Genomic DNA, 23,556 nt, shown 5'->3' on the forward strand with positions numbered 1-23,556 from the left:
CCCTCTGTTGTCGACGAACGGTGTCCTCCCTACCTCATTGATGAACGGCTCCCTCCCTTGAAGAACGGCGTCCTCCCTCCCTTGTCGACGAATGGCGTCCTCCCTCCTTTGAGTCCTCCCTCCTTTGAAGAACGGCTCCGTCCCTCGACGAACAACCGTCCTCCCTTCCTTGTTGGCGAATGGCATCCTCTTAGTATCTTTAATACTTGATACTCTGATTCCATAAATTTGATATACTGCAGTCATTACTATGTAGAATATTAGGATATCTTGTATAATGTAGTAGTGCAGACAATAAACTTATTTTTTCGTAACACCAGTTCTGTGTAAAAATCATACAATATGGTATTAAAATGAGCAGAATGTATGCCCCCCCTCTAGGAATCTGCAGACCCCAGGGGTTGCTACTGAGGGCTGCAGATCTGCTCCGTAATTCTAGGGAGCACTATGAAGTGGCTATGTGTTTCTATGAATGGCTGCAGATCTGCTCTGAGATTCTAGGGAGTGCTGTGTAGTGGCTGTGCGTTTCTATGTAGAGCTGCATAGAACGTGCAGGTGACTGTAAAGGTGATACCCCTTTCTATGGTGCTATGGCACTACACAGCCCTGCCACGTGCTGCCTAGCTCACCCAGGTTTTGCTGATGTCCTTTCTTAACTATTCTGTCCGGTTTGATGGAGAATGATAATTCCCTTGGGCCGCAGTGTTACACTGGTTTTCTCTCATCATCCAACGACTCATTCTATGCGGTTGCTAGACAAGCGCCGGCAGGTCTCAAAATCAATCACAACACACGCTCGATTGACTTGATGAGAGAAATGAAGTTCATGACACCATCGACTCCGACGGATTGCTATCAGACGTCAAAGATATTATAATTGATCAAGGCGAGCTGCTGGTCCATGGATAAACTCGCGTTCTGGCAACAACATTGGAAATTCGTTCTTATGATGAAGGTGTCAGACTAGTTGGAGTTTTGGGAACGGCTGTAAGATGATATTCCGGCGACAGACGTTGGGTGATCTATTATTCCGAATCAATCGTACAATGCGGGTAAAGTAAGATGGACTGAGCTACGACTAGTTACACATCACTACACTATTTGAATAAATATAGAACGGAGGGGTATCGCTACATTAAACAGAAGAAAAATATCAGCCACATAAGGAGAAGAAGAGTTGGTTGGCCGTGGGTGTGTCCAGAGCTTCCCACCAGAGGGACAGACGCGCCAATAGTTGCATTAACGCATCTCAAAAGGTCAACGTCGATGGCAGAGGGCAAAGGCGCCGGAGGGCCAACCGGTTCGGTATCGTTTAAAGCAGCTGTGTTGTTGTATCCATCGAGAGTGAGGACCACGCTACTGGCGCGATAATATTGCACCGCTTGCTCTGGCCGTCCAGAGATAGACGAATTATACGTTGTGGGGAAAGTTGACAGTAGACCGTTAACGCTCAGCGCACAGCCTCTTGTGATTGCATAGTAGAGGTACGTGGATGTTGTTGTATCTGAGATGAGGCGGAATGTAGAATTGCTTGTGTAAAATGTTGATTGCTGGAGTGCTGATCCAGGTCGCGTAGAATTATCCGGCCCACCGTACTGATAAAGTTGTCAAATATTGTCTTGGCGGAGCAAACGAGAAAGAAATACCTCAGCCTCACGATATAAATACGAAGCGCCGCCTCCTACCACAGGCGCCGTGAACACGACAGGCCAAAAGACGAACGGGAAACCACGTCCATCAACGCCACATTGTTGTTGGCCCGGATACCCACTTCCGTAGTATCTGCAGAGAATCGGGATCAGTCTACAATCAAAGCAAGTTCAGTGATTTGTCTTACGAGTTACCGTAAACTTCAGCCCGAGTTCCGCCGCCGCTTTCGCGCCCGGAGAACGGCTGATCTGCAGGGATAACAGTCATAGGTCCACCACCGTATCCAAAGGGTATGGCCTCCATCTGTTCTCCATACGCCGTTATGGAAACGCTAAGCCAAGAAACATTGCTGAAATTTGGTGCGCCAACCCATTCACGCGACTCATAGTTTGAAGATGATCCTGTTGATGTTTGAGTCCGAGTCTCAGGGCCAAGTTAGCTATTACGCTACCTGATTGTCTGTCAAGATCACGACCGAGATGCTTTCTATCAGAGCCGATGGCCGACAACTGCGATCTCCTGCTCCTTCGACGAAGTCTTTTCTTCACCGTGGACTCCGGGAGTTGATTGGTGCTGAAGAGTGGAATTAACATGGCTTTCCAGGTGTAGTATGGAATAGAGCGGAATCGAAGATATTCTGTCTTATCAGGGTCATCATCGTGCAACATATAAAGGCGCGCTTACTTTGAGAACAGCCCTAGCTGGAGATATCATCGCACAAGTTAACAGCAACTTGGTCATGGGTGACATGAATAGCCTTGATGTTCAGCTCAGGGGCTAACAAGACCCAATATATGTAGCATGACGCTCGGCTTCCAGTGTTGGTTGGGGAGGCTGTGGTTTGACAGGTGCCGCAGCGCTTTCGCGTTGCAAGAGAGTCGTGATCTCAAGCTTGTTTGGTCTTGCTTGGCTGTCTAAGTTCCGCCAACATGACCGTTTTGCAAATGTTGTTAAGTTTTGGTAGGCTGGAGTGGCACTTTGGTGGCACTCAACTACTTTTTGGAGGCACAAGCGTGTCACCCGCGGTATCAGTATTCTGGCTGTCTGTATCATAACACCATGACCCCTCAACGTCTTCAACGTTTAAATGTCGGATTTTGATAACTCTGAAGTTGATAATCGGGCAGGGAAAAAGGTACTCTCGGCGCGATTATTTGTTCCCTTATTCGTCAATGACATTCAAACTATCAACCTCCCAGGCTCAGCTTAGCTTCGGAGTATCCACAAATAATGTTTCCATCATGCCAGGTGGGAAGCGATCTCCCTTGAACACATCGGCCTTCTTCGCAATTGCCCTGACCTCCCCAACGTCCTCCAGACTTAGGTTTACCTTACTAGCAGCGATGTTTTCTTTGAGATACTTTGGTGACCATCCCGTGAATACTTTATTCAGATTCACAGAAGGCGGCGTACCTTAATTCCCTTGGTTCCTGGAATGGGAATGATGTCGTCTCCCTGGGCGAGAAGCCATGCGAGCGAAATTTGTCCCGCCGTCGCGCCATACTTCTTCCCTATTTCTCGCAGACCGTCAACAAGCTTCAAAATATTTGGGAAGTTATCCCGATATCTATTAACAAGACATAAGTCTAAAATCATGACATGGTATGACAGATGCTGTACCTGGGAATAGCCTTCCTGAAATCGTCGTCATCCAACTCATCAATAGATTTCTAGGATTAAACATTAGCTGAAATGGATAATTTATGGAAATAGGACAAGCATACGAAGCGACCCGTCAACATTCCGCGCCCCAAAGGCGAATAAGCAACCACAGTCACTCCAAGCTCCCGGCACGTTTTCAGCAACGCAATCTTGTCATCTTCGATGTCAAGAGTGAAAGGCGAATATTCGACTTGAACAGCGGCGATGGGATGAACAGCATAAGCACGGCGAAGAGTCTCTGAAGAAACTTCCGATAATCCTAAGTATTTGACCTTTCCTTCCCTGGTGTATCGACGTCAGTCCTGAAGACGAGAACCTAAGCGTTGAGGACATACTTTACAAGCTCCGCCATTGCCCCGACCGTGATCTAGAAAAAATCAGATATTTGTCGGAGCTTGAGGATACTGAGAGCATACCTCAATCGGAACAATGGGATCAGCCCTCTAAGAAGCCGAAAAATCAGAATATGCCTTGCATTATAAAATAAAAACGCACATGAAGGTAGTACAAATCAATGGTGTCGATCCTGAGCTTCTTGAGGGACCCTTGCACAGCAACCTTGACGTATTCGGGTTCGCCGTTGATCATCCTCTCGGGTGTTCCTACTGTACCAAACTTGGTAGCGAGGAAGATCTTCTCGCGATTCCCAGACTCTTTAAACCTGTCGAAGTTTAGTCAACTCCAACTCAAGTGCTTGGGTGCGTAATCACTTACCATTTCCCCAACAGTTCCTCACTATCGCCATAAACGTCAGCCGTATCCCAGAAGGTACAACCCTCTTCGAGTGCCGCGTCCAGAACCTGAGTGTTTTATTAGCTTCGAAGAATTTGTGCGTGTGCGTTCAGAATGACCGACCTTGAACCTGTCTTCGTCTTTCTCGGTGGCACCATAGAACGCAGAGAGGGCCATAAGGCCAAAACCAATGGGTGAGACGACGTCATTGCCAATTTTTCTAGTGTGAACTGCCATGATGAGAGGAGTTGAGGTATGTTGCGATAAAGCTGTGAGACAGGCTATATAAATAGGATTAGAGCCACCGGCACGTGTTGACGCGTAGGCGCCCAAGCTGCCAGGAGATATCACGTCCGGTGTCCATAGTCATACAATTTTAGTAAAAATCTGGCCTTCTAATCATGCCTTCCAGGTGACGTGTACGCTTAGAGGAAGAAAGATGAGAGTTTGAACACGCGTCCTCTCCAAGTCCTCTCCGAAAAGCCCCTATCTCATCAAGACGGAGGAGAATTTGGAGGGTTGGTCTTGGTCTTTCGGAAAACCCTATACAAACCATGGTCACTGACGGGCAGGGACCACTTGGGCACTTTATCACCGGTATTCGTTCTGTTTCTTCGTTGTAGTCCAGCGGCCCGGTCAAACCTGTCACCTGTGCTGCTTATCTTTCAATCGTTGAACGTTGAAGGGTACAACTTGCCTTTGAATTGCCATGACATGAAGTTATATGAGTAACATGGAATATAGTTTTGAACATTTGCAGCCCTGGCTTATACATAGCTCCGCCGACTGCGTAGGTGACTTGGTAGCGGCCCTAGCGTCAGCTTTCTTTGCCCCTTAGGACTGATCTGGATGTACTCGTATGTGAGCATCGATTGAGCGCATGTGTCGCAAAGTTACGCACTTGGATTAAAGATGTTCCCGGAAGATTTGAGATGCTTCAGATAAGCCCAGGTACCAATTTGCCCTCTTTCCTAGAAGCCGCACGTATCTAGGGTACAAATCAATTGAGAATTTATTGTACCTTACTCAACAAGAGCTGAAAAAGGCCATTTTATAGGTGACTTTATAGTGTCCGGACAGGCAGATGCGTTTGCCCTCTGGTAGAAGCGAGAAAGAAATCAGAAATGGCACCAAAGTCTAATACAGAACAATCTCACCAACCCACTCAAGCAACTTCTCCGCCGAGGCTTCGCATGTTCTGGGTCACCCGGGTATCAAGCCTCCACAAACAACCGTACTGGGTCGAGGACGATCTTTCTGCAATTCCCGGTCCCTTCAGCCTTCAAGGGTTGGATGATTTATCACCTCACCAGCAAGGCTTCGTTATCACTGTAACCATCCCCCGAGTCCCAGAACGGGGATCCTTCCTAGGCCTTCAGCGCTGCTTGAATGGTTCTTCGCCGTTTGTTGAAAGTGGAGATCGTCAAGTAATTTACTCTGAAGCGCCTCTCGTCGTTTTCCATGGCGCCAAACGCGCCGTGCAGTATCCGTCCTCAAAGCTGCACTCCGCACTATTATTGACCTTAGACAGAAGTTGAGAACAACCTTGCGAGCCATAGCATCCATCTTCAAACAACAGCAACAGAGGCCGTCGTTAGGTTGGGGGCTTCAACCCCGTCATGCGGGCCTTCACTACGCACTAAGTCTCAGAAGGATTCTGGAAAAGCTAGAATATCAGGTTGAGCAAGGAGTCGGAAAGACGACCCGGCGTACCTTTTCTCTCATCCGTCAGATGATGCGATCTGGAAGGGTATCCCTGAGGCTAACAGTTTGGGGAACGCCCTTGACGATTACTAGTGGTCTTCCACACCATGTCCTGCGATAACTTGCCTAGGATTGCTAGTACGACAAGCCGGTAGTTGTGGCATTCCCTGAGTGAGGAATGCCTGCAGATCTTGACCCACGCACCACTGCAACCTTTCATAAACATGCATGCTCCTATGCGTATATATTCCGCAGCAGATGCGACCGCATTCAAATTGCAAGCATAGTTTACAACCCCAGCCAAATAGGTCTGGTAATAAGCCGTTAGATAAAAGCCCAATAAAATAGCACCCCGAGAACCAGGAAAACCCTATCACTAATCTCTCATGAGCTTCATCATCAACATCGAAAAGAAAGCCACACAAAAAACGCACCCAATCAAGCACCCCAACGTGGCGTCCGTGTTGCGTCCAGCACCCTAATCTCCTCCGGGTCATTCGGCTCTCTCCACGCCTGCGTCGCCTTCCTCACATGCTCCGATAGCGGCTCGTCATCCGAATCGTTCAAGTGCGCGTTGTCCTCGTCGTAGTCGTCTTCCAGGAACTCGTGTGCTGGCGGGCCGTCGTCTTCGCTTAGCCTGATTCGACCGTCGTTTCGGCTTGTGATTGTCTTTAGGCTGTGGGTGGGTGGTGAGCACTTGGAATGGAACATCGAAGGTGCGAATGACAGGAGACGACGTACCTGTGAGAGACGACCCTCCGCAGCGCGTCAGCTCTTCGCCACAGGATAAAAAGTGCACAGAGGGTGCAGGCCGTGAACAGGAATATGATGGGCATGTTGCCTATTGGCTGGGGTTTAGGCGATTCCTTTGGTTCTATTACATTTTATAGAGCTCGCGTCAAGAGCTCGTCGTGTGATCTTAGGAGAGAACATACCACCTGGAATGGCTGCCATTTTGTCGTAAATGTGGCCTTAATGGATGGGGCCGGAACAGGTAATGAAAAATAAGATGTAAGTAGACTCTATAACGAGTTCTACGCGTCCCGGAGGGATGAGGAGAGGCGTTACACGAAAGGTGCGCGTTTGATGTGGTTGTGCACAAGTTGTGCAGGTTGGTGACAGGCTGTATTTGTCATCATCTCCTTCTAAATCTGCACATTACTTTGTCTTTTCAGGAGATTCGGAATGTATATGTAATATTTTATCCCGTACAATTATTACCCTTTCCTCGCAATGTAAAATAAAAATGTGGGAGGTACCCGCCTCGGAAATTTTTTCTTGACTCTAAGTACTACATAGACGGTTTATGTGAAGTCACGGAGTCCGATGGTCTCTCTTGGGTCTCTCCGAAATATATGTATCTAAGCCTGAACTCACATCCCTGAAGATCAAGATTCTTCAAGGACATCGTCATCAAAAATGGCGGTTTTTGAGACACCATCCTCTCTGATTATGCCTCGGTACATCCCAGGGCAATTCAATGGCATTGCGACTGAAGTAGAAATGTTCAGCGACAATGTGCAACACAACCTACAAAAAAAAACTCACCATTTCCTTTGTCATCAAGCGCGATAACGCCTCCAATCCCGCCGTCTTTGGCAAGATCCTTCACAGCGCTGGCAGAAGCCATCGCAAGCGACTGCTTGAGAAAGCGCACGCGGTGTGCGATGATTGACGCCGTAGCTTGCCTGATGAAATACTGTTTTCACTGTGAGATGAGGAAAAAGTTCGGAAAGTATTTGAATGCCTACATCTCCATCCCCAGTGCCCGATACACCAACAGCGCGCTTACTCTGGTATCCTCTGAACTTATTCCAGCATCGTCGGACCCAGCCCCAGTCGTCGTTCCACTCTTCAGCCCAAAAGCCTGCACCTTCCAAGGGTGTATCGCCGATACGACCAACCAGCTTGTTGGTGCGCCCGCCGGTAGAGGTTAAGGATGCGATGCATCCCCGGATATCGAGAGCTACAGCACCAACTGTTCCAGTTGGCAATTGATCAAGTGAACCGGAAAAACCTGGGCCTGGCTCTGGTATGTCAGATGGGGGGTCTTCGGGGAGCCCCAGCCCGCGCCGATGCTCTCTCCATCTATGGTCAGTGTAGAAGTATGAGGGGTCAACGAGAATTTCGCCGAGAGATTCTCCAATTTCCTCAGCGGTTTCTCCAGAAAGGAAGGCATGTGGAGCGAGGGATGGGGATAGATATAATGAATGGACAAGATGAGATGGGTTCTTAGTTCTAGTCAACAGAGTTAAGCCAAGACCGCGTCGGAATGAGGGGATTTCGGGGTGAGATGCTGGGGGTTTTGAAAGCATAAGGGAGGCTTCTAGTTCGTTCTTCAAGGAATAAATCGCATGCTTCGGATTAGTCACATTGAGGAGGCTTACCTTTCCGGCAACGTTAAAAACAGCGCCTTTACCAGCGTTGAATAATGGATTGTCTTCCGTTGTAAACATGAGGTCAGAGCGAGAAAATCAAGCCCATTTCAGAGAGTGGGCAGACCTTCCAGCGCCGTCACGGCGGCGACCACGGCATCCATGGCCTCCCCATCTTGACTGAGAACATCATATCCCTTGGAAGTAATTAAGAAAATAAGTGATTGACTTTATAAAGGACACTGACTGCGTGCAAAGCTTTCGCGAGGCCAGCTTTATAGAGCATCTGCTGCTCCTTTGTAGAGCCAGCCTTCGACATTGTCCCAGCTCCTCCATGAATAACCAGAGTATAAGATTTTCTCGATGTTTGAGAGGGAAGTAAGGGTGTTTTGTCGGTTGACATGGACGTATGATGAGTGGGGATGGTCAAGCCAGTTGCGAGTCCGGAACGACCGGACCTTCGACCGTGCCGACTTCCGGGTAGGGGGGAAATAAGAGCAGCAGACTTTCTGCTAGAGTCCAGCTGATTTTGTTAGCACGCTACACTAATGGCGTTCTTTCCTACCTGACATGGCGGTTTTTCGGTTGCAAGGCCACCTGCTGCTCATTGTGGTTTATGGCGGAGCTTGACGGAGTTTTAAAATATGTTCGCCAGATAACACTACGTGGTTTTCATTGGACCTACAACTTGTGATTTTCGAAGCCTCAAGGATGGAATTCACCAGCCTCATCGTAGAGCGGGACGATACAAACAGGAAGATAGAAACGAGGATCAAGAACGGCAAGGTTCAGCTTCACACGTCCAAGCATTCAACAGAATCTTGACTGACGATACGTAGGCAACACGAGGAGAGGTTCTTGACGCACATTCCAATCGGTTGAGGGGCCATAGACGCGTCCTTGATCTCATATCCAAAGTGTTCCTTCCCGCTGGTTACCCCGATTCCGTGTCTCCAGGTAAGCAATAAGCGTCACACAACCTATTATCTGACGGCCTGTTGCCAGACTACCTTCGGTCTGGTTTTCCTTAAAGAGAACGCCGTTCTGCTTATTAAAACTTCGCTCTAGATATCAAATATTAAATGCCTTGCAAGCGTTTTGTAATTCTTTGGCGGGACTTCTATCATCTAGGGCGATCCTTGAAGGTGTTTCTTCAAGCTTAAATTCGCGTTTACTAAACTAACTCAGTCCCAACAAGGATTCGGAGTTGGAGATCCATCTGCGACAGCAACGAATGCTCTACTTCTCACTGTCTTGCAAGACGTTTTCAGCCGGTTGACAAGTTAGTTTCGCCATGTCATCCTACATCTCCACTAATCTTTGCACGCAGCCATTGTCGCGGCCCACATATTGGGATCTTCCCTCGCACCCGACGCGAAGAAATACCGACTCCTTGCCGACATGCTCAACGACGCCGCCGTAATTCTGGACACAATTTCACCTCGTCTCGACACGCTTTTCTTTCCCGGTCTGCGAGTTGCAGCATTATGCCTCAGCGCATTGTTCAGATCTCTTTGCGCCATCTCAGCGGGGGGCTCCAAGGCTTCCATCAGTTTGCATTTCGCTACACCGCTTAAAGGTACAGGCGACGTAGGCGATCTTAACGCAAAAGACGCTAGCAAAGAGACTGTCCTTGCTTTGCTCGGTATGCTGGTACGTTTATACATTGATAGAAATTTACTGCTTGTTTTATTATTCTTTTCATAGCTGGGTACGCTCATTGTGCCCCATTTGACGACGCCATGGACAATTTATGCAACTCTCCTTGTTCTTGTCGGACTCCATCTCACCATCAATTATATTGGTGTGCGGGGTCTGGTCCTGCGCACACTGAATGGACAAAGGACTTGGATTGCTTGGTCTGCCTATATGCGCACACAACCACGTCGTGCCCCAACACCTGTTGAAGTGGCGAGTTTGGAACGTATATTTGAACGTCCAGGTGGATTTAGGGATCCTAGACGCGGTGTCATTCTGGGTCACTGTACCATCGGCTCTTCGTTTTCGAAGATACTTAGCGGACCTATACCTCCGCGGTTACTTGAGTTGTTCAAGGACGAACAATATCTACTCTGGTTTGATCGTCGCTGCCTGCTCCGACCGGAACCCCCTTCCGTTGAAGGCTTCCTCCGCCTACATATCTGCCTCAAAGACGGGTACAATACTGAGGATCAACTGAAAGCGTGGATTCACGCTGCGGAATTGTGTCGAGTTACTTCTGCGCGAAGGAATGTCTCAGGTGTTATTGACGCACTGGAGATTCTTGAGGAGACCCATCAAAAAGTACTGGAACTGATTCCGGATTTTGTTAACAAAATGGGCGCTCTCGGATGGAATACCCATGATTGTGCTCTTCTGTCAGGATCTCCTGTCGCCGTTATCCTCACCGTTGAGAATGCAGCCGGCCAAGCGACAGAAGGAAAGAAAACACGATAGCATTGGCTGTAGGTGATCATATTTGCTTTTTCCTGATCGTTGAACCCTCAGTTTTTTTTTTTCGAGCAGGGTGTTGAATTTCTGGCTCTCGTTTTTTTGGACATTTGCAGACTTGTCGCTCGGTTACTTTGAAACCTCTATTTTCAATGTGCACCTAGCGTCTAATTTGAAATTGGTCATGAATCAAGAGAACAATCGGACACCGAAGTCGTGCCTGAGACGAGGGCTAACTTATTTTGGGTGCCCCCATAGCTCCCCATGTGAGTTCCACTCATCAAACGGCAGTCGTTGGTTCAGTTGTTCAGAAGGACTATGTATTTACATTATCTCGTTCTCCACTCAAATCACTGATAGTAGGAAACATGCTTAAAGCACATAGGTGAAAAAAACACTGGCGCTGACATGCTTATCTTTTTTTATACCCATCACCTCATGGCGTGTACAAAGGCTTATTTTGCCTTGATCTCGATCCTTACAGCTAACGAGGTATCGATAGACCAGAACTCCAAACGCTCCGCTCAGTGATTTTATTTACCTTTGGAGCTGGCCAAACAACTTCCCACAGCCAATTGGCAGGCATTGTCTTCCCGCCCCTTCCCGCTGTTGTGTATATAGTCATAAATTCCTGGTTAGGTTGTTTGCATGTACCCTGAGACTCCACAACTAAACAAAGCCACTAAGCGGAGCGTTTTGAATTCTGGTCTATCGATACCTCGTTAGCTGTAACAGAACCTACGATCCGGATCGCCACACGTTTTGTTTCCCGCGATTTTAATCGCGGTCCTCCACGCTAAAATCCGAGGTCCCTCGATGTCGGAGTTTTCCCCTGTTACTCAGAGATTCATCCGGTTTTAAAATCTTCATCGCATTTGGGCAGATGTGAAATCCACCAACTTACTCTATTGGATCCAGGATTGCGGTTGCTCTTAAGGCTTCTCTCTTATTCCGAATGGCATATTTGCCGCGACGAGCAAAGACCACCGTGGTACGAGATGAGATCTTGCAAAAACCTCCCTCTCCCTGAGACAGCCATCGGACATCTCATATCGGTCTCACACGTTATCAGTACGTTATTTCAGTCTTGTCAACGAGCATTCTCCGAAGTTGTACTCGGCAAGAAGGTACCATTCAAAAGACAATTTACGGCGAAAATTTTCTGGTTTTACTGGCAGCCGGAAGCTCCGCTGATAATCTTCCAGGTACCACTCCAGATGGGAGTCTCTTGGTCCGCCGGAATAGGGATCCGAATACCGCTGACCACCTATCACCACTCCATCACCTCAACTGAGCAAGTCAAGCGCCTGATAATTAGTGCTGATTCTCAACACCCAGGACTTACGACTCACTTTGCAAATGTCAGCCGCTACGCCTCTCGAATCTGTCAAACCTCTACCCAGTGAGGCGGAGAGGTAAGACGCTTGTTCAGCCGTCAAGATTTGGCAAGTCTCATTTCCACCTCGATTCAGTGCATCGTTATCGATGGGACCCAACGGAAATGACATTGAAGATAACCAACGCACCCAAGGGGGTGGCGGAACGTGGATTTTGGATATACAGTCACATTACGAATTAAGGCGCCCTCAGCCTACCCCCCCCCACCTCCTACCCCCCAAAAAAGGAAACTTCCGAGTTCCTATGTCAAAAACATACCCAAATAAGTAGTATGTTACATTTTTGGATCCGTTACTACGTGCGACGACACTTCATCCCCATATCCATACAGGTCGGACACATTTCGTGGCTCTCGAATCCGTTTGTCGAGCTGGACACCACCTGTACTGCTGAATGGAGGAGCGGTGGCGCGCTTGTCGTTGGTGGAGTTTGAGGGATTTTTGGTCCAAAAAAGGAGTGAATGGATCATGATGGTATGTTTTGCTGCCGTCTTGACTAGATGGCGGCTTCGCATGCTCTCGATCCGATATGCTGCTGCAGACTTGCTTGACTGCCTGTTCCAACATTTCTCACATTCTGGGCAACAAAGCTTGCTGTCGCTCGTAAACCCCGACGCTTGTCTGTAATAGAGTATCGGATTAGAGTATATATGTAAAATAGGGACTTACTTCTTCTTTGCTATACTTTCAGTGAACCTGAGCAGCGTTATAAAAAGTTCGTTGACTTTTTTTGGCTCTCAGTCAAAATTTCAGACAGTAAATACGTAAATTAGGGGTTTTCCGTGCATCTGAACTTCCCAACTTCTTTGGGAGCGCGATTTGGCTTATTGGCAAGACTTTTTCAAAGTAGGTCACAAAAAATATTTCGACCCCCTAGCGGAGCCCCCCCCCCTAACCCTATATCCGGGATCCACGTTCCGCCACCCCCTTGAACGCACCCCGATTTCTAGAATCTTAAAGAACAGGGATGTCCTTAGTGCGATCTTCGAGGCTTTTGGCTTGGAGCTAGGTATCAACGGTGAAATGAACGATGGTCGTCAGATCAGGAAAAACCTGAAGTCAGCCGCACTCACCTGTAGCGCATTCTTCGAATCGGCATCAGACTGCCTGTGGCGCATCATGGACTCGTTTATGCCTCTTTTAAACCTTATTCCTTCTTTCAAGGAAATCGGTGGATTATTAGTATGTAAGCCTTGTCCGCCGATTTTACCTCGTTTGATAATGCGTTATGCAGGCGATTAGGGGACAGGTAGACTGGCGGCGCTTTGACTACTACTCTCAGAAAGTTAGATCGTTTGTTGTGAGGCTTGGTCCTGGTTGGCCGAATATCGCGGGATACACGTATGCTCAACTTTCAAACCTCCGACTGCGTCCATTTTTTCCTGCTTTGTGCAACGTCTATATTCTTTCCTTTGAGGGCGACACTTTGAATTTGTCTTCCCTCTTCTTCCTTCAGGTACCGACACTCCAGCGACTTTTCATCAGCAATGTCGTGGATGCGACCTTCATCGAATCTTTCATCTCCTCTGCAGCGGGAACGTCGACTCATTTACGGTATCTCCATCTCGAGGGGTGTTGTACAAGCTCTTCATTGGCAGCGATCGTAAACATTCTTAACCTGACATCGCTGACACTCGTTTTGCGAGACGTCTCCTTTGATCCTTACATCGTGAGGACCTTGTCGAATCTTCCACGTCTAGCGGTACTTGTTATGAACTTCCAAGGGTGTCCACGCATTACCCTGGATAAGTCTGATGCTGAATTTGTCAAAGGACAAGGTTCCCCATTCCAGAGCCTTCAACTTTTTCGATGCACTGGTTCAGCCCTTCCCCTCTCGATCATCTTACAATTCATGGTGGAAGCTCCTCTCCGCATTATAGACTTCAGCATCTGTGAAACTCCTCATTGGGAAGCGGATATGACCGCTTGCATCAAGGTCGTGGGGGCTCTGAAATCCTTGAAAATCATCCGGATCAAGAATAGCCCAGGAAGTAATTTTGATACACGTTTGGGGGTACTTCTACCCCTTGGAGATTTAGAGCTTCAGGTCCTCAAAGTCGTGGGCTTTCACTTAGAGGCCTCTGCTGGCGATCTCCACAGATTGACGATTTGGCCGTCCAACGCTAGTTGGAGGAACTTAACTTGTCTGCACCTTCCCGTTTATGGAAGAGAGGCCAGTTTCAGTGGAAAGATAACACTCGATGAGTTGACATGTTTTGTGAGGACCTGCCCAGTACTCGAGGAGTTGAAATTTTTTGTGAACCTATCCGAGGTTCCATCCCCTCCTGATCGTGCACCAAACCACCCCCTCAAACACCTCATCATTGGTAGCCGCCTGGGGAAGTGGACGGTTGCGGATATGATCAGCATAGCTCGATTCATTGATAAACTTTTCCCTCATCTTGAACAATTACGAGGCTATGCAGTGGAAGGCTTGCAACATGATTCAGATTCCAACTGGACACAAATTGAGAGTATCCTACTCTCGTACCAGGCTGTCAGGGGGGAGACTATAAAGGTGTGCAATGAAAGCATGAAGAGTACGCTCTATCTTCCCCCTGGCTTTTCAGGAATCACTGTTCATCTTATATATTTAGAAGAATTGCAACGTTTGAATAAACGAAAATAAGCAGATTTTGTGAGGGAAAGTCATGCATATTAATAACTAAACTCCAACTAAATAAACTTACGAAAATTAGTTAACATCAGTCGCGAATTCCTCCTCAAGCTTGCCTATCGAAAAGATGAAAATGTGACGAGGATCGGATGAACCTGAAGGCACAAAATAATCAATAAACATCCAAAAAACATCAATGGAATACGGCTGATAAATCCGTCATGGGAGTAAGTAGATGGAATTGATGGAATTGAGCTCATTATCTTTCAAGTATATTCGATAGTGGACCGCGAATCTAATATGAGCTGGTGTATCGAGGCGAGAGGAAGTCCTGTAAACCCGTCCGCATATATATGTTGTATACACATTCCGATCCCCGCCATTTATCGCGGTTTTGGATAGACGGCCAAGGACGCGATGTGGAGACCTTGTGGAGATTCGCGATCGCTGTGAGGAGGTCCGGGGTGAGGTCAAGGTGGGAGAAACAAACGAAGATGAGGCGAGGCGCCGCGGAAGAGTGCTCACCTTGCATGCAATGCAGTCGCGACTCGATGATGCGCCTTTGATGAACTCACGTGAGTCACTTGCACAATTCAAAGTATCGACTTGGTCTCGACAGCGAGGGGATACTACTAGTATGGCTACAACGGGTGCCGGTGAGGCTTTGAGGTATCAAAGGAGTGTATGTCCACTAAGAGAGCGCGCGAACAGATAATGATGGTATGATATATGCTAACGGTTATGATAGTTTGTTTGGAGCCTTGGTCTATGATGGGAGAGTCGTTAAAGAACCAATAGGCAACGAAAACAAGCAAACAAGAAAAGGAAAAGAGAGAAAAAACAGGAAAACGAAAATGGACCGACAATCAAGCCGACCCACCAACGTTGAGAAAAAACAATGATCCACGAAGTCGCTCCATAGAGAAGGAGCAACGGGAGAGGTACTGCTACTCAACGCACTATCATCGCTCCCCGCACCACTAATCGTAGGCGTAACACTCCCCTTTCTCCTCACTCCGTTCCCAAGCATTGCCGTAAACCAATAATCATAACGTCCTCGAATGATGTCTCAGCCCATATCCGCGGAGGCAGGGTGAGTGAGGGGAGAGATAGATTGGCATGGATTGTGGTAGGAGAGACTCTACGGGTACAGTTTGATGAGCTTGAGGGATTGATATCCATTCGTGGGGACATGGATGTCCACGGAGCATTTGAAATCGTCTTCCTGGAAGTATCCAGACCAAGAAAAACCCTCAACATCGCCACGCCTCTTCAATCGCGTTTCTCACGAATTGTGATGTCCATCTATCAATCCACGCCCTGCAAGTACACGTTGTAAGCTTCCTCATACAAGGAGAGGAGGCTCATCGAAGACTGGCTGTCTCAAACACATTCTGCTGTAATGCAAGACATTGTAGGTGGTCTACTTGACAGCGTATGTGGGACATGGGAGTAGGAGTAGGAGAAAGAGGGGAAGGTGGAGAAGAGATGGCGCGGGGAAGAGGAGGAAATTATGACAGCGGAAGAGTTGACGAGGATGCGCCTAGGAATGGGCGGTGTTGGTTACTTTGGAAGGCGCTTCGTGCGCTTGGCTTTGCAGAACGAAGGAGTGACTGGCAAAGGAGCGAGTTCGAATGGCTTAAAGCAGGTGGAGGGCCGTCATTGACCGGGGACATCTACGAGAAGCCATTGCATTTCAAGATGAACAGCGTGATGGCCGCTCCGCAGGGGTCGAATATTGGACTGTGGAAGGTAAGAGGCTCGTCGTCTGATGTCCAGGGCGAAGACGGAGTTTTTGACGCCCCATAGACATGCGACTTCTTCTTGAAATCGGCCGAATTGTCAGTACCTGCGATCCGATGTAAGGTTAGTAAATAGGCGGGCTGCGAAATCAGGTGTATTGGAGAAGCAGCACATATGGATCTGCAGTAATGACGACCATAAGAAGGTGATAATAACGAAAGAGGGAACAGAGCGAACCTTGAAATCCTTCAGCACCTTCTTCAATATCCGCTCGATATCATTTTGTATGTACCACGGACGGTTTCCGGCCCAGCAGCGTGTTTTAGTTGCCGTCCGAACAACGTTCGTTTCACGTTGCAAGGGGGCTGCGTACCCCATTTAGGGTAGTGAGGCGCTTACTTCTGTCCCTAGTTGTGGCGGTAAAACACAACAGAGAGAAGCAGCACCACCGCACAGGGGATCTCAAGGGCGTTGAAGAGGCTATGTCGATGTCGTCCGTCGTTGACATGAGGGAAGTAAGGGGAAGAGCTTCCGTTCGCAAGCTTCGACTTGAGCTGAACGTTGTGATAGCGTCGGGTGAGGACTCGTAGTCTCCTGGCGAGGAGAGTTGGTTTAAGACATAGAGGGATTGCGGCAGAAGTGCCTATGGCGCCAACTGTGTGTAGACTCGTCAGCTAACGCCATTATAGCAATGAAAATAGCCTTACTTGAAAAGTCTCCACAATAGATGCGAACTGATACATCAAAGGCCCTCCAACCGCACCTCAATAACTTGCGAACGGCCACGACCCCTCTGTTCAGTGTTTGCTAGCAAGGGCTCCTTCAAGCATCGCCATTATCAACGCTAACGAAACATCAAGACCTTGACAACGCAATGGCGAGCAAGGATGGAGTGGTTTTGAGCAAGGCTGATGAGAGGCTTCAGGCTAGGAGGGTTGGCGATGAATGTTGGGAGGGGGGATCAGACTAAGAGAACTCGCGAGGCTGGGGCCAATTCGCCCTCGCTATTTCCGGTTTCATAGCACAACTCTCCAGACGGAAAAGAAGGCGAAAGTGGGACACGAGGGTAGGTGTGTTTGGCGACGACAAGCACCTTGATCCTTCCTTACGTGCACCTAAGCAAAGACCTCCATACCCCACAAACACTCCGCGCATTATCCCTCTCTCCCGTCCAGGGTATTAGCGCTGTATGGCATATCGGCAGCTTCCTCCTCTTCAGAGAACCGGGAGGGTGTTGTATGGGTGCCTGGAATCATGAAGGTGTGTCTGTTTCGAAGAGAGTTCGAAGTGGTGCTGCGAGAGAGTCGTTTGTAGATACTTGGTGGATGACGGTGTTGGAGATAGTGTTGAGGTGTCCTGTTAAGGGAAAGAGAGAGGAAGAATGGCTGTGATTCCGATGCTCGTTTTCGAGCTCTTGATCGTTGATACTGGCGAGCAGCCGCTCGATAACGTCCGTAACCTTCCTATCCTCCAAAGAATGATCAGCGAAGATGTCGCCTGGATACTTCGAGAAAAGGAGAATGGAATGAGCCATCCAGGCGAGTCAAAAGATATAGAAGAAATTCACACCTTTTCTTTGGGGTAAGTGTCTTCGGATTACGCCTCGACGAAGCACAGCCTCCCAGCAAAGCTCGTTGTCGAAACCTCAGCCCCATCGGCATCTTTAGCCGCCCAGAGGAAGCCAGCTCCACCGAAATGGGCCATGTTTGTGGTGGAATCGGGTGAAAGGTTCGCTCGAAATTGTGGAAACCTTTCGAAAGGTAGACGTAGTGAGCTGCTACACCGTCAATTGAGTCATGAAAGGCAGGACGCTTAGTGCACACGTTTTCTGTGACTGTAAGCGGAAGAAGCTTCCTTTGGTATCGAGAGAGCATAGGGACATCGAATCTTGCACAAGAGAGTATGTAGAGCTACAGGCCGACATTCTCGTGGGCGTGCATCCCAGCGACTTGGAGCAAAACGACTGACAAAGTGCTGGTATGACCAGGGCAGAGGTATTTGGAGACGATGGAAACAAGTCGACGATAGAGTGCAAGATCCGAGAACTACTGTCAGACTGCACTCGTAGGGCATCGGATGAGGCAGCGTGAGTGGGAGGAGAAGGGGAAATGGGTTGGCGTGGAGTGTGGTAGGAGAGACTCTACTGGTAAGATCTGCTGGGCTTGAGGGATAGATATCCATTCGTGGGGACAAAGACGTCCACGGAAGCCTTGGGCTCCCCTTCTTACTACCAACCCTCGCCGACGGCGTCTTCGATCACGTTCCTCGCAAGTCTGTACGATCGTTCAGGAGCTCCAATTTTCGACTTCGGCATCGACCTCGGACTTGAGGAGGGTAAGAATAAGAAGCTGGATGTCGCCTCGCAGTGCTTGGATCAAAAGTTTTCCGGTCCGTTCGTATTGCGGATCCACCCCAGCTCGAAAAGATCTGAGAGGGGGTAATATCATCGGCTGCACGTGGTGACTCTCCAATCCCATCCGCGTCATATACCACCAAAAGCCAGCCAAGTCCGAGGCTCGTCGACGTTTTGATCCTACGGTTAACAAAGGGATATGGCGACTGTCTGAGAAACGCAGGCCACACGTATGCCAGGGAAGGAAGGGTGTCTGCGGAGGGCGTTGGGGTATATGAGAGGCGAGGGGGGGCAAGGGAAGGGTTGAGCCATCGCTGGGGAGGAATGTTGACGGGGGAAGAGGTGGACATTGACGTTGAACGTTGAGGACTGAACGTTGAACGAGTATGGAGATGGAGTGGAGGGTAGTTCTGGATGATACTTCGCCTTCTTCTCGCGTGTTTTGCGTCAGAGAAAGAGAAAGATCATGATGATGAGAGTAGGAAGAGGGTAGCGGGTGTGAAGGGGATGGGGTTGGACGGCTGTTAATGCATTAATGGGGTGTGGGGTGGATGTCGATGGCAGGGATTTTTTGTCAGAGCTCGATTTTGATCAGGCTTCTTGCTCATCGTTTCAGACGTAGGTATAGTCATTGTTTTCTGTCAGAGAGGTGGGCTGCTATTCAAGCTGTTAGATGCGAGTCAGAGAGCTATAGTGGTAAGAAAATAGAAGGTCATACAGCGTAGGAGATTTTGATCTTGTTCGGGCGACCTGGTCGTACATTTTTGGAGCACTGAAGGAGTTTCGTCGCCCGATTAGAATTCCGACAACGAACCTCACAACTGATCTCCGACTGACTTCTCCTCTTCTTCATCAACGACGACGACGACCCGACCTATCGACGTCTTTAGCCTTGCAAACTTTCATATTACAACACGTCATTTCACTCATGGAATCTTCGTCATCAGCCACGTTCTTGCCAAACGCTATCGGAACCACCTTCTCTGGAAGCGCACAGGTCAATATCGCCGGTCGCGACATTGTTTTTTATGGCCAATCTGCCGCAGGTACGTCAGGTTTTATATGATTCGCCAATACTATCAAATGGTTCATGACATCTAGGTCTTCCGGGCTTGCTTAGGCCTGTCAGCGGCGCCACCCATACTCGCGCGGGTCACGTTCCTCGATGTGATCCTGGAACCCGCCTAGATGTCATCGCTCAGATTGAACAGTGGCTTAACGGCTCTGACGAGCGAACTATCTGCTGGCTCAGTGGACCAGCTGGCTATGGCAAGTCAGCAGTGGCTCAAACCATTGCTGAGCACTACGCCAAAGAGGGTTGCCTTCTAGGGTGCTTCTTCTTTCTTCGAGGTGCTGGTGAACGGAGTCAGATATCTTCCTTGATTCCTACTCTTGCACATCAGGTCTATCTTTCTGTGCCTGCTGTTCAGCCTTTGCTTGAGAAGGCTCTTCAAGATGAGCCAGCCTTGCTTGGGCCTTCTTTCTCTTTAGCTCACCAATTTCAGAAGTTGATCATAGAACCAATCCATTCCACCACTTCCAATGTCCTCTCCAGTTTCGAAGTCTTCTCTCATCTGGCAAAGCAAAAGATCTTTGTTATTGATGCTCTTGATGAATGTAATGATAAGGCTGGAATGGCAGCCTTCATTGATATTTTGCTCCATGCATTTCCTGGAAGGAGTTATCCTCCCTTTTGAATACTCCTTACCAGCAGGGTGGAGGAACACATTCGGAAAAAATTTGTTCATGCTGAGGCTCATTCTTTGTACTATCTGGACTTGGGGAATTTTGATGCTTGTTCAGATATTCAAGTATACTTCAAAAGGGAGTTTGCTCGTATCTTGAATGAGAATTGTCAAATGATGCAGAAAATACCAAAGCCCTGGCCATCAGTCAATGATCTTACTCTACTCCTTGACAAGGCTGGCAGTTCATTTGCATTTGCTATGACATTAATCCAGTATGTTGGAGGAGATTCCATGCCACACAAAGCATTGCAACAACTTTTGAAATCTGGAGCTGCTGGTCTGGATCCACTCTATAAACAAATTCTTTCCTCTGCTTCTGGGACAATGGCTCTTTATCAGATTCTTGGAACAATCATGATTCTGGAGGATAACAAATCCATCTCTTTTCTTAGCTCCCTCCTCAATCTTCAGCATGAGGAGGTTATTCATGAGCTACTGGGGGTACAGTCAATTATCAAAATTCCTGGGGATGATAATGAGCCTATCATGCTCTATCACACATCTCTGCGAGATTTTCTGACCCTCAAATCACGATCAGAGCAATATTTCATTGATCCTCCTCTGCGACACCTTCATCTGGCCATACACTGTTTGGAGCATCTGGCAAAATATCCTTCAAAGGACTTTTTTGATGCTCATGTCGCCAACTATGCTTGCTATAAATGGCCACACCATATTCTGTTAGGATTTGAGGGCAAGCAGACATTAAATGTGGATGAAACAATCATGACCTCTTTGGTAACTCTCATCAAAATTTTACTGACATTTCATAGTAAGACATGGTATAATACCATGGTGACTTTTGGAACTCGTGGGAGACTGAGGGTGTTAAAGTCCATGAGAAAGGCAAAGGATTTGTTTCAAGTTAGTAATTACAATTTTATGATGGTCATCACACTCTAACATGTACAAGACATCACAGGGGTCAATTGCTACAAGAAATTTGACAGAGCTATTTCAACAAGTTATTGATTTTCATGAAGTAAGACTTTATAATATTGGGATATATTCACTGATTTATCAAGATCTTCCAACAGACAGTAAGTAACCAGAAAATAATACTGCTCAAAATTTAACCAGTAAGTTGAAAAGGAGGTATGTGTACCTATAAAGTATCAAAATAAAATATTGACCCATTTTACAGCATGTAAGCCAAGCCACAATAACAATTTATGGGTGTTGATAAAGAACAGAAAGTAAGAACAAAACAATTACCCAGCAAAGGAGAGTTTTATTCTTCTTGTCGTTTTTTCTTGCAGAATGTATGTCTTCAAATTGATCAAGTTTTAATATATTCTAATAGTTCTCACTAGTTTGTGGGCAATTATTTTACATGATACATCACATCTTATCATCAGCTGTCTATTTCTTTCAGATGGTAAGTAATAACTGTTGATCATGCTGCTTATACAGCTGATATGCTTGTTTATAAATCCAGGCGGTGAGATGTTGTCTATTTACAATGCCTCTATATGCCTATAACAGATTTTTTTAGTGGGTAAGTAATTATGATTTCTTTTGTTCTGACTCAATTCTGTGCTGAACCTACTATTTTTAGGCGGTAAGATGTTTCCCTATCAATTATTCCCTCTTCTGGTGACTCATTCTCTTGCCTTCCTTTTCTCATGCACTATTCTGGTGATCATGATGTACTTTGTTTCAGGGGGTGAGTTGGCCTGGTTTTTAATGTGCACTCTTCTGTTGACACAGACTGTGGCCCATCTTGTTTCAGTGGGTGAGTTGGCCTGGTTTCTAATGTGCACTCTTCTGGTGACACAGACTGTGGCCTGTCTTGTTTCAGGATGTGAGTTGGCCTGGTTCTTAATGTGCACTCTTCTGGTGACACTGTGGCCTGTCTTGTTTCAGGGGGTGAGTTGGCTTGGTTTTTGATTGGCAGTCTTCTGGTGACACATACTGTGGCTTGTCTTGTTTCAGAAAGTGAGTTGGCCTGGTTTTTCATGTGCACTCTTCTGGTGACAGAGACTGTGGCCTGTCTTTCTTTCAGTTTGTGAGTTGGCTTGGTTTTTGATGTGCACTCTTCTGGTGACATACTGTGGCCTGTCTTGTTTCAGGGGGTGAGTTGGCTTGGTTTTTGATTGTGCAGTCTTCTGGTGACACATACTGTGGCTTGTCTTTCTTTCAGAATGTGAGTTGGCCTGGTTTTTGATGTGCACTCTTCTGGTGACAGAGACTGTGGCCTGTCTTTCTTTCAGTTTGTGAGTTGGCTTGGTTTTTAATGTGCACTCTTCTGGTGACACAGACCATGGCCTGTCTTTCTTTCAGTGGGTGAGTTGGCCTGGTTTTTAATGTGCACTCTTCTGGTGATATACTGGCCTGTCTTTCTTTCAGGATGTGAGTTGGCTTGGTTTTTAATGTGCACTCTTCTGGTGACACAGACTGTGGCCTGTCTTTCTTTCAGTGGGTGAGTTGGCCTGGTTTTTAATGTGCACTCTTCTGGTGACATACTGGCCTGTCTTTCTTTCAGGATGTGAGTTGGCCTGGTTTCTAATGTGCACTCTTCTGGTGACAGAGACTGTGGCCTGTCTTTCTTTCAGGAAGTGAGTTGGCCTGGTTTTTCATGTGCACTCTTCTGGTGACACAGACCGTGGCCTGTCTTGCTTCAGTTTGTGAGTTGGCTTGGTTTTTGATGTGCACTCTTCTGGTGATATACTGGCCTGTCTTTCTTTCAGGTGTGAGTTGGCCTGGTTTTTAATGTGCACTCTTCTGGTGATATACTAGCCTGTCTTTCTTTCAGGATGTGAGTTGGCTTGGTTTTTGATGTGCACTCTTCTGGTGACAGAGACTGTGGCCTGTCTTTCTTTCAGGTAGTGAGTTGGCCTGGTTTTTAATGTGCACTCTTCTGGTGACACACCATGGCCTGTCTTGTTTCAGTGGGTGAGTTGGCCTGGTTTTTAATGTGCACTCTTCTGGTGACATACTGGCCTGTCTTTCTTTCAGGAAGTGAGTTGGCCTGGTTTTTAATGTGCACTCTTCTGGTGACACAGACTGTGGCCTGTCTTGTTTCAGTGGGTGAGTTGGCCTGGTTTTTAATGTGCACTCTTCTGGTGACATACTGGCCTGTCTTTCTTTCAGGATGTGAGTTGGCCTGGTTTCTAATGTGCACTCTTCTGGTGACAGAGACTGT

General features: G+C 47.6%; 8 protein-coding genes across 8 annotated transcripts; 4 read left to right on the plus strand and 4 right to left on the minus strand.

The window, feature by feature from the left end:
- Positions 1 to 327: 327 nt before the first annotated feature.
- Positions 328 to 515, plus strand: LACBIDRAFT_299236 (uncharacterized protein; the record flags this gene model as incomplete). Its single annotated transcript, XM_001882239.1, has 1 exon — positions 328 to 515. The coding sequence occupies exon 1, from the start codon at positions 354 to 356 to the stop codon at positions 513 to 515; it is 162 nt and encodes a 53-aa protein (XP_001882274.1). The 5' UTR covers positions 328 to 353.
- Positions 516 to 1,082: 567 nt separating this feature from the next.
- Positions 1,083 to 2,391, minus strand: LACBIDRAFT_328251 (uncharacterized protein; the record flags this gene model as incomplete). Its single annotated transcript, XM_001882346.1, has 6 exons — positions 1,083 to 1,097; positions 1,212 to 1,595; positions 1,647 to 1,803; positions 1,838 to 2,051; positions 2,199 to 2,223; positions 2,335 to 2,391. 6 exons carry the CDS (start codon positions 2,389 to 2,391, stop codon positions 1,083 to 1,085), a joined length of 852 nt encoding a protein of 283 aa, XP_001882381.1.
- Positions 2,392 to 2,851: 460 nt separating this feature from the next.
- Positions 2,852 to 4,281, minus strand: LACBIDRAFT_236166 (uncharacterized protein; the record flags this gene model as incomplete). Its single annotated transcript, XM_001882347.1, has 9 exons — positions 2,852 to 3,010; positions 3,064 to 3,217; positions 3,271 to 3,320; positions 3,375 to 3,594; positions 3,648 to 3,679; positions 3,729 to 3,755; positions 3,808 to 3,973; positions 4,027 to 4,112; positions 4,168 to 4,281. The coding sequence occupies 9 exons, from the start codon at positions 4,279 to 4,281 to the stop codon at positions 2,852 to 2,854; spliced, it is 1,008 nt and encodes a 335-aa protein (XP_001882382.1).
- Positions 4,282 to 6,186: 1,905 nt separating this feature from the next.
- LACBIDRAFT_299239 (uncharacterized protein) lies at positions 6,187 to 6,702 on the minus strand (the record flags this gene model as incomplete). The annotated part of the gene is made up of 3 exons (XM_001882348.1): positions 6,187 to 6,424; positions 6,490 to 6,622; positions 6,684 to 6,702. 3 exons carry the CDS (start codon positions 6,700 to 6,702, stop codon positions 6,187 to 6,189), a joined length of 390 nt encoding a protein of 129 aa, XP_001882383.1.
- A 434-nt stretch (positions 6,703 to 7,136) lies between these two features.
- On the minus strand, positions 7,137 to 8,526 carry LACBIDRAFT_299240 (asparaginase; the record flags this gene model as incomplete). The annotated part of the gene is made up of 6 exons (XM_001882349.1): positions 7,137 to 7,240; positions 7,297 to 7,447; positions 7,500 to 8,084; positions 8,136 to 8,188; positions 8,251 to 8,320; positions 8,371 to 8,526. The coding sequence occupies 6 exons, from the start codon at positions 8,524 to 8,526 to the stop codon at positions 7,137 to 7,139; spliced, it is 1,119 nt and encodes a 372-aa protein (XP_001882384.1).
- Positions 8,527 to 9,010: 484 nt separating this feature from the next.
- LACBIDRAFT_144697 (uncharacterized protein) lies at positions 9,011 to 10,121 on the plus strand (the record flags this gene model as incomplete). The annotated part of the gene is made up of 6 exons (XM_001882240.1): positions 9,011 to 9,080; positions 9,129 to 9,138; positions 9,192 to 9,268; positions 9,322 to 9,405; positions 9,454 to 9,776; positions 9,831 to 10,121. Coding segments are annotated over 6 exons (855 nt in total), but the record flags the coding sequence as incomplete, so codon positions are not given.
- Positions 10,122 to 12,421: 2,300 nt separating this feature from the next.
- LACBIDRAFT_328256 (uncharacterized protein) lies at positions 12,422 to 14,592 on the plus strand (the record flags this gene model as incomplete). Its single annotated transcript, XM_001882241.1, has 6 exons — positions 12,422 to 12,569; positions 12,642 to 12,665; positions 12,724 to 12,796; positions 12,901 to 13,132; positions 13,185 to 14,468; positions 14,584 to 14,592. The coding sequence occupies 6 exons, from the start codon at positions 12,422 to 12,424 to the stop codon at positions 14,590 to 14,592; spliced, it is 1,770 nt and encodes a 589-aa protein (XP_001882276.1).
- A 510-nt stretch (positions 14,593 to 15,102) lies between these two features.
- Positions 15,103 to 18,741, plus strand: LACBIDRAFT_328257 (uncharacterized protein; the record flags this gene model as incomplete). Its single annotated transcript, XM_001882242.1, has 16 exons — positions 15,103 to 15,142; positions 15,167 to 15,249; positions 15,490 to 15,660; positions 15,721 to 15,902; positions 16,115 to 16,319; positions 16,377 to 16,433; positions 16,563 to 16,594; positions 16,693 to 16,825; positions 16,881 to 16,967; positions 17,333 to 17,376; positions 17,486 to 17,570; positions 17,749 to 17,891; positions 17,928 to 18,038; positions 18,298 to 18,396; positions 18,484 to 18,644; positions 18,677 to 18,741. 16 exons carry the CDS (start codon positions 15,103 to 15,105, stop codon positions 18,739 to 18,741), a joined length of 1,698 nt encoding a protein of 565 aa, XP_001882277.1.
- Between the last annotated feature and the right edge of the window lie 4,815 nt (positions 18,742 to 23,556).

The sequence above is a fragment of the Laccaria bicolor genome, genomic scaffold (assembly GCF_000143565.1).
Source record: "Laccaria bicolor S238N-H82 LACBIscaffold_16 genomic scaffold, whole genome shotgun sequence".
NCBI classification, from domain to species: Eukaryota; Fungi; Basidiomycota; class Agaricomycetes; order Agaricales; family Hydnangiaceae; genus Laccaria; species Laccaria bicolor.